The sequence below is a fragment of the Lissotriton helveticus genome, chromosome 12, assembly GCF_964261635.1.
Source record: "Lissotriton helveticus chromosome 12, aLisHel1.1, whole genome shotgun sequence".
NCBI classification, from domain to species: domain Eukaryota; kingdom Metazoa; phylum Chordata; class Amphibia; order Caudata; family Salamandridae; genus Lissotriton; species Lissotriton helveticus.
Genome location: NC_136073.1, coordinates 807,085,819 through 807,097,840, shown reverse-complemented (window position 1 = coordinate 807,097,840; position 12,022 = coordinate 807,085,819). Strand labels below are relative to the sequence as shown.

General features: G+C 48.4%; 1 protein-coding gene and 1 non-coding gene across 4 annotated transcripts in view; both read left to right on the top strand.

Moving 5' to 3' along the window:
• The window catches only part of KHDC4 (KH domain containing 4, pre-mRNA splicing factor), a 72,667-nt gene that overhangs the window by 37,368 nt on the left and 23,277 nt on the right, over nucleotides 1-12,022 (top strand). For all 3 annotated transcript variants that reach the window (XR_013603585.1, XM_078669599.1, XM_078669598.1), the window contains exons 7-8: nucleotides 947-1,158; nucleotides 1,543-1,603. Coding sequence is in view for 2 of the 3 variants with exons in the window: in XM_078669599.1 (XP_078525725.1) it covers nucleotides 947-1,158; nucleotides 1,543-1,603 (273 nt within the window). In the remaining variant the exon portion in view is untranslated. The remainder of the gene's footprint in view (nucleotides 1-946; nucleotides 1,159-1,542; nucleotides 1,604-12,022) is intronic.
• Nucleotides 727-854, top strand: LOC144801112 (small Cajal body-specific RNA 4). The gene has a single exon (XR_013604988.1).

Genomic DNA, 12,022 nt, shown 5'->3' with positions numbered 1-12,022 from the left:
ATTTATGGAAATGCTTTAGGATTTGACGTTAAATATCAGAATAAAATATGGTGCATTACATAATATGGCAGCAAAGCAAAGATGCATGATGAAATATTCCAGTATGTGGTATGGTGCAAGACTGTAAAAGGATTTTGCGTAAGCTTCTAAATCCTGAAAGGGAAGATTGTTTTAATTTGACTTTCTTTTCCTTCCGACCAACTATAGATGTATCTTACCAACAGTAAAATAGGCATATTTGTGGAACACAGTTACCCTGAATTATTTTGGGAGTGGTTCACTGATGCATAGCCTCTTAATGGTATCTAATATTGTATACGATTGCTGCAGGTAAGGAAAAAATCCTTGCGCTGGGTGCACCTGGATTTCTTTAGATTCCTTTTTTAGCTTCGCAGTTACTTTACTTTCTCTGAAATCAGGTTACTGCCGTTCTTTGAGCGCAGCCAATGTCTATTTGCACCGCCCTCAGGAAGGATCATACATTTTTAAGGCCCCTGAACCAGGATTTTTTCATGTCGATCTAATCCACTTAAATGGTAATAATATGAATGTGATTTAATAATTTGTTTGTGATCCCAAAAAATGTCATCCTTTTTTGGGCAAATGGCTATACCAGTGATTATTTTTTTAGTAGGTCGAAATAGTGTATTATCTGTTCTATTTTTTTGTTGTGCTCCATGTAGTATTTTTGTAGTATTTAAAGCAATACGTTTTGTTTGTGTGCTTATCGGAGGATAAAGAAGGCTGGGCCTGTATAGTTGGGTTCCGCTGATACCATCTTCCTAGAAAAAAAGGAAGCAGAGAGCAGTCCTGTCTAAAGAGCAGCCAAGGACTGACTGCACTGTCCGACAGTTATTCTGGCAAATTTCTGTTGTCATTGATTTCTTACGAGTGGGTGAGTCATGTCTTTGATTCTTATAATATGATTACTGTCTGCCTTTGCCAGATGCACTATGTGCAGGATAAACTGTTCATTGGCCTGGACCAAGCACCACCCTCCTTTAACGTGAAAGAGAAAGTGGAGGGGCCAAACTGCTCGTACCTGCAGCATATCCAGTTGGAGACGGGAGCCAAGGTTTTTCTGCGCGGAAGGGGCTCTGGCTGCATCGAACCTGCATCTGGCAGAGAAGCCTTTGAGCCGATGTACATTTACATAAGGTAATCGGAGATGCTCTAGGGTTTGCAGGGACTAAAGTACATTTACACTGCTCATCTATCCTCTCCCAATTGCATATTCTGCTTCTGCATTATTTCCATATTGTTAGACCTAAACAAAGCATTTTAACTTGTTTTAAGAATAAAGTAATCTTAGAAGCTGTTATGCAGAGATCTCTGAATGTTGGTCACTCTCCTTCTTTGACCATAAGGGATTGGTACAAACGTATTTTAACTATCAAAATTTGAGGCTCTTTTAAAGCCAGTGGGGCTGCAGGAACTGTGCTGTTTGGGACTTGACCACCTATGTGTGGCAGAGTAATTGAATGTGGTGTCACAGACCTTTTTCTCAATGGTAGTTCTACTTTTTGTCATGTTCCTCTGCAGCCATCCTAAACAAGAAGGGCTGACCACAGCGAAAAAACTCTGCGAGGATTTATTGCAAACTGTAAGTGATGGCACCTTAAATGTTCCACTCATTCAGTTCCTTAAAATAACAACCCATCAGTATCTTAAGTTCATTTTCCGACTTTTTGCATTGAACCACAGTGCATGTCCTTTTGGTCAAGTAGTCACTCTTGTTATAAGTAGGTTGGACATCTGCTGTAACACAGTTGACAGAATGCCTCAATCTGTCCCAATTGCATTTAAAACAATTGTGTTTGTGGCCAGGCAGTTTGGAACTGTATGTATGTTCAAGGTCTCCTGCTTGACTGAGTAGAACATGTGCCCCTGCCTTGATCTCTCACCACAAGCAGAAATTATTGTTCGAGGCATATGAGCTGCAGATACTACACTTGGCATTAGATCGCCACCTGGTGATGGGCTCGGATGATTGCATGTAGTTGTCGTCTTGGAAGAAGTCTTTGTAGTCACGAGATAGGTGACTCCTCCCTTGGACGATAGTGCGCATGGGCATCGGCTCCATCCTTGGATTGATTTTTTCCGCCACTGGGTTCGGATGAAAGATTTTCGCTCCGGCTAGAAATAGTCTTTTCAAGCACTTCGAAGTGCAAAAAACTTACAAAAAACGTATCAAACTACTTTCGATATCGACTAACATCGTTTCGACTCAATCAGCTCAATTCCGGTCATCGACGTGGGCCGTTGGGCCTATCCACGCCGTGAGGCCTACACCTCATGGAAAGGACGCCATTCAAGAGATGCCCCGGGTGTGGAGCAAAGTTTCCACACAGTGACCACCACGAGGTCTGCAACCTGTGCTCATCACCAGAACACGATGAATCCAGCTGTACAGCCTGCACATCCTTTCGATCCAAGAAAACCATCCGAGATCGGAGGGCCCGTCGACACGACATGCAGAGATCCGCTCCGGAACTGGTGGATATCTTCGAAGAGGAGGTTCCGCTCGTTCCCGAAGAAGATTCTAATTGATCTCCAAATCGTATCAGAGGCAGACGACTCCATACCATCGGGTCAGCGCATGAGTACTACTGCCCCTGCACCACACACAGCACCCAGATCGAAGGCAAAGGTCAACACTCCACCTCCGGGGCGTTGCGACCGAAAGACCCCTTTGACAGCCCTGCCATCGAGTCCGGCTCCGAAGAAAGTCATTAAGCCTTCCGGTAGCTCGGTACCGAGCAAGCCGCATGTGCCAATCCCACAAATTCCCTCGGCACCGAAAGAAGTCTCTGCTCCGAAACCGTCGATTTCTAAAGACAAAGATGTGAAGCCAGCGTCCGACGCCTCAAAGCCGGCGAGACCAGCTTCCACTCCGAAACCATCGTCTTCGGTGCCAAAACCGACAAGGCCTGATTCCGACGCGTCCAAGCCCTCGAAACCGCTTACGACACCGAAAGCAACACCTTCGGTGCGGAAAACTACGCCAAAGGACATTGTAACACCTCCTATGGCTAAAGACCGACAGCAACCCCGTCTGGAACCGAAAAAATCGGCGCCGACAAAGGTTCCACAAGGAGAAGACCTTTTTCAACCAGATCCTCTGCAAAAGAAGATCTACATTGACCCAAAGACAGGTCATGTATCCACTACACCACACAAGAAGAGGAAGGCAGATGCAACATCCACACCTGTAGTTCCTGCCAAGAAGGAGGACTCTGCCACATCTCCTATGCACCCTTCTTCTCCTGTACTTCCTTCTCCTTCATCCCCTGTTCCTCTTAACAATTCACCACAGAGATATCCTCCACATTCTCCTCCTTTATCTTCACACTCACCTCAAAATGATGATGAGTATAGTTTAGGGAGAGGGATAGACACAGATGAGCCTTTCCCATACCCTATAGATAATACAGACTGGGAGTACCCAAACCCACAGGATATGCCAAATATTCCTGACCCACAATCCTACCCATCAACACCTTCTCCCCCAGAAGATAACATTGGTTTTGGTCACCTGTTGAACAGAGCTGCTATTTACCATGGGGTCACTATGCATTCTGATGAAGCAGAGGAAGATTTTCTGTTAGACACATTAGAACCATCTCAAAGGTCTGTTCAAATTCTTCCCATGATTAAATGGGTCATCAAACATGCTCCAGAGATATTTAAAGACCCTGTACGTACTAGGATCCTAAACCCTAGAAACGAGAAAAAATATAGGCCTGCACCTGCAGATCCAGCCTACATTGTAGGACAACTACCATTAGATTCACTAGTTGTGTCAAATGCTAGGAAAAGGGCAAACTCACAAACTTCAGGTGAGGCACCCCCACCTGATAAAGAATCCAAGGTAATAGATGCTTCAGGCAAAAGAATAGCTGCGCAAGCTGCCAACATATGGCGCATAGCTAACACACAGGCCCTCCTTTCACGATATGATAGGGCTCATTATGATCAAATAGAGAATACCCAATTAGCATTTCACCCCCCCCCCCCCCCCCCCCCCTGTAAAATGTATTGCGAAATGATTAGCTAATTAAGTCACGTGAGCACCAGGTAGCAAATAATGAATCCTGTGCTAATGGAATGGGCTGAACTGAAAACAGCACATCTGCGTTACATGTCCTCTGTACTAAAGCCACCTGACGGGTTGTTTTCAAAAGCCTGTTTTATTAACAATACCACCACCGCCTCCAATACCACTACCCCCAATCCAATTACACTACCAATCTAATACCAGTACCATCACCACTACCATCACCAATACCACTACCACCACCAATCCAATACCACCACCAATCCAATACCACCACCAATCCAGTACCAGTTCCAATGCCACCACATCCACGCCTTTCGCTCACTAGTAATAGAAGGGGCACTGTACGAGGCCGGAGCAGCAGCCGAGACAACTTTGCCCTCCATGCCTGCCATGAAGCACAGACCACCCTGCACCAGGAGGTGAAGCCAGGGCCTTGTTACAGCTGGAGTGTTTATTAGGTTAAAGATAGCAATGACATTATGCAATGCCACACTGCACACTCAAATCACGGAGAGAGCAGGAAATAGCCCCCCCCCCTCCTGCTCTTCCACCTGAGCTGCGACCGTGTGATCAGAGCGAAAGCTGTTGGAGCGCTTAGTGTTTATAGCTCGGTTCATATGTAACTCTTACATCACACTTTGTGTCTGTAATTTACAACACTTACACCTTCTTCACTGCACTATTTATCACTACTTTGAGGACGTTGCAGGCCGGTTTCTTCCTCTGATATTTACAATCTAACGAGCGGTCAAGAGCTCCCTTTATTGCAATGCAATAGGTCTCTCATTTGCGAGAGTTCAAGCTATTAGTATTGTAAATGACAATGCCTTTTATTTGTTTTGAAACCCAAAACATAAATAAAAGGCATTGTCATTTACAATGCCAATAGCTCAAACTTGCATGAATGTGAGACCTATTGCACTGCAAATCCTTGTTCTTTCTGTTCTCTCTCTCCCTCTCCCCTTGTGCTGAAAACTGTGACTTCAAGTAACTGCTCTCTTGCAGCGTGAATCTTTCTGGATTCACTATGCTGTGCATTATTCCCCGGTCTTGTGGTTGGGTCCGGAATCGTAGTCTTTTCTTTGTTTTGTTTTTTGTAGCCCAGGTGGGCGTCGGCGTCACACCTCCTTGGGTGCATTTCCGGTGACGTCGGCATGCTTCCTGCGGAAGCTCCCACTCTTGGGCGCCATCTTCAGATTCTTTTTTTCCGCGGTCTGGTCTGGATCGTTCCCGTTTGGGCTCCAGACATTTTTGGAGAAAGAAGAAGGAAAATACAGAAATTGGAAAGAAAATTCATCTGAAGACTCCAGGAGACTTCATCGATCAAGAGCCAGCAAAGGAGAATTTATCGAGATCTTCGACTAACACGCGACCAGGGAGGCCCTGAGTGCTCGATGATGGACAACACGCCGTTCAAGTTCTGCCGTAACTGCCACCACAAGTACGCGCAGAAGGACCGGCACCCGGTTTGCAACCTTTGCCTACCGGTAGATCACGGAAGCCAGGACTGCAACGCCTGCTCCACCTTCGCCCCGAAGACCCTGCGTGTGAGAGCGAGCCAGAGGGTAGCGCACGCCACCCTCCAGGGGAAGGCCCCGACTCCATCCCTCTACGATCTGGGGATGTCCTCCGAGGAAGAGGACAACGCTGCCGCCGAAGACGACAGCTACATGGTCGTAGAGACCGATTACACCAAGACTTCTGATAAGGTAGGAGACTCTACGGCCCCTAAGACCCCGAGAGACTCTGAGTCTCGAAAAAACGAGGGCAAGGCCCCGAAAGCGCCGGCGCCAAAACACCTGGTGCCCGCGGCTACACACAGGCCCAGCGGATCCTCTGAGAAGGAGTCTCTGGCGCCGAGAGCTGTTGAACAGCAAAAGTCGTCAAATCGTCCCCGAAAAGGATCGATCGACGCAGAGGGAGAAGGACCCTAAAGCACCAACGCCGAACAGAGAACCGAAATCTGGTTCGGCGTCAAAGCCTCCAGCACCGAAAAACACGGCGCCGAGCCAACCGCCGAAAAGAGCGGCCGAACCATCCGACGCGGAACACGCAGCCGAGATGGAGAAAAAGAGAAGGCGCCTCGAGGCCGAATTGGAAAACATCTTGCAGTGTAAGAAAAGAATTCGACGCAAAGATGAAAACCTTCACGATTCCCCACAAGACCAAGCCACCAGTGGTGGTGGAGGTGGTCGAGGAGGAAGACGACGACGCCGAGGAACAAGACCCGGACGTCGAGGTGGTCGACGACCAGGAAGATGACGAGAGTCCCTACTATAGTTACAACTATGGGGAGGAAGAGGACAGCAGGACGGACGCCGAGTCGGCCCCCTCTGACTTACAGGAGGTGGATTTCCTAGATGTCGACACCGAAAGCCCAGAGGAGGCGGTCGACACATATCCCTCGAGGCCCTCGCCGCCGGACGACATCGGGGCCTACAACTCGGTGATAAAGTCTGCCGCAGCAGCATTCAGACTCAAGCTTGACGAAGAGAAGCAGAAAGCAGACTTCCTTCTAGAGACATTGCTCCCAACGCAAACAAGGAGCCAGTACCTACCAATGCTCGACAGCGTCTTGGCTCAGGGGAGGGAAGCATTCAAGGAACCCGCAACATGCAAGGCAGTCACTCCCAGAACAGAGAAGAAATAAAAGCATTCCTCAAAGTACCCACCCTACATTCAGGGCACGGTCTCTGCAGACTCCATTATCACGGCCACAGCAAGAAAGAGGGCTAACGTGCCCACTACTTCTGGACCACCACCGGATAAGGAGAGCAAGAGGATGGATCTGGTGGGCAGAGGGATCGAACGGAATGCCGCGACCCACTGGCGCATGGCTAATTCCAACGCCCTGATAAACAGGCACATGTACCAGATCATGGAGGAGCTGGGGCAGTTGGTGAAGGACCTGCCCCAGGATGCCAGGCAGAAGGCCGAAAAACTGGTTGAAGAAGGGAAGAACGCGGCAAATTCTTGCCTCAAGACGGCCCTGGACAGAGCAGACACCTCCAGCAGGCTCATGATGGGCGTCACTGAAAGAAGACACGCCTGGCTCAGGATTTCAGGTTTCAAACCCGAGGTGCAACACAGCATCCTGAACACACCGTTCAACGGCGATACGCTTTTCGGAACAACAGTTGGTGAGAAGCTCAGTCAACTAAAAAAGGATAACGAAACAGCAAGGTCCATGGGAGCATTGCAGTTCAGAGGCAACAAAAGGGGCACCCCGTCACGGAGGCCCGGCGGGAGAGGTGGAAACCAGCCAGGTACATCACACCAGGCTTTCCAACAAACGCACCAGGCAGACTCGCAGGCTCAGCAGGGTCAGCAGAAGCAGTCCCAACCAAGAGGCCAGTCTTTTCGAGGGAGAGGAAATGGACGTGGACAGAATAAAAGAGGGGGACAGCAGCCCGCCTCTAAGTGACTTCAAAAAACTCTGTGTGCCCGCCCACAGAAAAGATCCCAGGGGGCAGCATGTACAGAGGGGTCAAGACAAACTAGACACCTACGACCACATAACACCAGTGGGAGGAAGATTAAGATTTTGCCTCCAAGAATGGAGAGAAATCACATCAGACAAATGGATCCTCAACATCATCCAATTCGGATACTGCATAGAGTTGGAAGGGAGGCCAACAAGCAGAAAACCAAAAAGAAAACCACTAGCAAGCAAACAGCTAGAGCGTCTTCAGGAAGAAGCAAAGGAACTCCTGCAGAAGCAGGCCATAGAACGAGTACCCTTCAAGGAAAGAAACAAAGGAATATACTCAACGTACTTCCTGGTACCAAAAGTAGACGAGACAATGAGACTCATTCTGGACCTAAGGTTCCTGAACAAATTCATAAGAACGCAAAAATTCAAAATGACCTCCCTGCAAGAGGTGCTCCCGCAATTGCAGATCGGGGACTTCATGGTCACGATAGACCTCAAGGACGCCTACCTGCACATCCCAATGAACAGAAAGCACAAGCATATGCTCAGGTTCACCATCGGAGAAAGCCACTACCAGTTCACAACACTAGCCTTCGGGCAAAATCAGCACCAAGTGTCTTCACAAAGTGCCTCGCAGCAGTCGCAGTGCACCTACGAAGGCAAGGAATACACGTATACCCTTACCTGGACGACTGGCTGGTGAAAGCAAACTCATACCAGAAATGCAAGCAGCACGCACATACAGTGACGAGCATGCTCATAAGCCTGGGGTTCTCCATCCATTGGAAGAAATCCTCAATGGAGCCGGAACAAGTGAAGATCTTCCTGGGAGCACAGATCAACACCTTACAGGGCAAGGTGTTCCCCAGCGAGAAGAGGGCGAGGGCGCTGGTGAAAACTCTCCTCTACGGGAAGGGACAAGCTCGGACAGTGAGGACTGCGAGCAAGATCATGGGGATGATGGCATCATGCATCCACCTGGTACCAAATGTACGACTCCACATGAGACCCATTCAAGAATGGCTACAGGAGCAATGGTCACAAGCTCCAGGCAGTTGGGAGGATCTAGTGGTTGTAACGCACGCAGTGCAGAAGGAGATGACATGGTGGACCATGGAGAACATAACAAGGAGAAAGCCTCTAACGCCCCCAACGCCAACAGTGACCATCACCACAGACGCATCCCTGAAGGGATGGGGGGCTCACATGGAGGAGCTCAAGGTGAGGGGACTGTGGACGCCAGCAGATGCGACAAAGCACATCAATTACCTAGAATTGAAGACAATCTTCCTTGCACTGAAAGCTTTCCAAACAAGACTGTACAAGCACACGGTGTTGCTACAAACAGACAACACCACCGCGATGTTCTACATCAACAAGCAGGGTGGGACAGTCAGCCACGCTTTCAACGCTGGCGCAGGAGATATGGAGATGGGCCATCCCTCTCAAGATAGACCTGCTAGCCATACACCTACCAGGGAAGGACAACATACAGGCAGACTGGCTCAGCAGACAGACATCGGCATCCCACGAGTGGGAGCTCAATGCTCAAGAGACAAGGTGGCTGTTCGACAGATGGGGAACGCCATCAGTGGACCTGTTTGCCACACGCCGGAATGCAAAATGCCAAAACTTCGCGTCCAGACAGCCCGAGGAGGGGTCCCTGGGGAATGCCCTATGGATAGATTGGTCCAGGACATTTGCTTATGCTTTTCCCCCGATACCACTGATGCACAGAGTGCTAAGCAAGTGCAGAGCGAGCAACATGACCCTGATACTGGTCGCGCCACAGTGGGCCAGGCAGACATGGTACTCGCAGATCATGGAGATGACCGTGTGCACCCCACAGATTCGGCAATAGGAAAGACCTGCTCTCCATGCAGAACGGAGAGGTGCTACACTCAGAGCCAGAGAGCCTGAGCCTAGTAGCATGGCTCCTGAGGACATAGAGTTCGCACATTTGAGACTGCCAGAAAGCACCCTGAGGGTCCTTCGGGAGGCACGAAGGCCCAGCACTCGGAAGTGCTATGTTGCGAAATGGAAAAGATTCACAATGTGGTGCAGAAAAGAGACTTCACAAAAAATGAAGGACTCCACAGTGCTAAAGTACCTGACGCCCTTGCTGGAGAAGAACCTTAGCTCATCCTCATTAAGAGTTCACTTGGCAGCGATAGTCACCTACACAAGGGGAGAAACATGCAGGAGTTTCTTCACATCACAGGTGGTGAAGAGATTCCTGGAAGGAGCGAAAAGGATCGCACCACCCAAGCGGGTGCCGCCACCTGCATGGAACTTGAACATAGTCCTAACGGAACTCATGAAAGAGCCCTTTGAACCACTTCACAAGGCCTCCCTAAAGATGCTAACTATGATTGCAATAACGTCCTTACGCAGAGTAAGCGAGCTTCAGGCGCTGACGCTACAAGAACCCTACATACAAATACACAATGATAGGGTTGTGATGAGGACTGACCACACTTCATGCCGAAGGTCGTGTCCAAATTCCACATGAACCAGTCTATACAGATACCGAGTTTTTTCCAAAAACCAACCACTAGCGCAGAGCGAGCTCTGCACACCCTGGACGCCAGAAGGGCAGTCATGCACTACATTGAGAGGACGAAGGGACACAGGAAAACAAAACAGTTCTTTGTGTCATTCGCCAACAGTTTCATGGGCAAGGCAGTAACCAAAGAGACTATTGCACGATGGATCGCACAAACAATTCAACTCTGCCACAAACGTGCAGGACAAGAGCTAGCAGAGGGGACACGTGCCCACTCCACTAGGAAAAAGGGTGCTACAATAGCCTTCCTGGCTAACGCACCCATACAAGACATATGCCTGGCAGCAACATGGGCTTCGGTGCACACTTCCACGAAGCACTACTGTGTGGATATACAGATGAACAAGGAAGCACAAGTCGGACAAAAGGTGCTCCAGCACATATTCAATAACCAACGCTCATCTTCCACCCAGCCGCCACAGAAATGAGAAACCGCTACAAAATCTATGCACAGCATAGTGAATCCAGAAAGATTCACGCTGCAAAACGAATAGTTTTCTTACCTGTCGGTGTAGTTTTGCAGCTTGAAGATCTTTCTGGATTCACTAGCGAACCCACACACCTCCGCCAGAAAGATGAGGCTGGAGAGGGAAGAGGTGGTTAAAAAAAAAAAAAAAAGGACTTAAAAGTACAAGCGGTAAAATATCACCTAAATAGAACATTGCCATTACTTCGGAAACGAAAGAAACACGGAAAAAAAGAACCCGAAGATGGCGCCCAAGAGTGGGAGCTTCCGCAGGAAGCATGCCCATGTCACCGGAAATGCACCCAAGGAGGTGTGACGCCGACGCCCACCTGGGCTACAAAAAAAACAAAGAAAAGACTACGATTCCGGACCTAACCACAAGACCGTGGAAGAATGCACAGCATAGTGAATCCAGAAAGATCTTCAAGCTGCAAAACTACACCGACAGGTAAGAAAACTATTCGTAAACCCCCCCCCCCCCCCTTTTTCCTCTCCTTTGCTTCATTAATGCCTTTGTGAAATGGATAAAAAATAAAAGGAAATACCACTTTGTAGAAAATGTCGTCTTTTTCAGACCTGTTTCCCTTCCAAAGTGCAGCCTTGGGACAGAACATTTTCAAAGAAGACTTAGTGGCCAAATTGGTTTTATTCACACCCAAATACATAAGCACCGCTTATGAAGGGACCTATAGGGCCAGGCCAGTGGGAAGTTTTAGACCAAGGACGAGTCGCCCTGATTCAATCCTTGCTTTGAGCTGCATTTCTGAAACTAACTGGAACTCATGTATTCAGAAGCGTTATTTCCACCCTTAAACCAGTGTAATCTAGCGCCCTCCCAATGACCATTTGTGGCGTGGTCACATTACTGCTCCCTACCATGTCACACCTGTTCCCAAATAATGGTTGAAACACTGAATATTACGCTACACTCAGTGTTTTTCGCTGTCTTCCTGGACTCCATGAACCAAAAGTGAACTGTAGGTTGGATGAATGTACATTCTATCAGGAGCTTTTATTTGCCTTTGCAAACCGGATTGGAAGAATGTTTGTGAAGTAGCAAACTCTTACACATGTGTGCTTCATTTGGGAAACGTGTGCCAGTAATGACCTTTCCATCGTTTTCTTGAGACACTAATGACTTAAAAGGACGGATGCCCGAATTTACAGATTAAATGCTCCCCTTTTTTAGCAATGTTCCCAGATAACTTTATTTAAACTGGTGGCCACTCACCACCTTGTCCACTGGATTTTATTTGGTCCTTTTTTGACGAACTATAAGGCCAACTGTTGGGGTTCTATGAGTGCTCCCTTGGCGCCCATTGACCTTGATGCCCCTAATGCCAGCTGTGTGTGCCAAGTACAGTGACTGTTCTCTTACAGTCTGCTTGCCTGAAATGCACGTACTCCACTTTGAATTTATGACCCTGGGTAAACCTTCACGTACACCTAGTGCGCCATGAAGCTGTCGGTAGTGGGCAGAGTGGAGGTGGGCAAGAG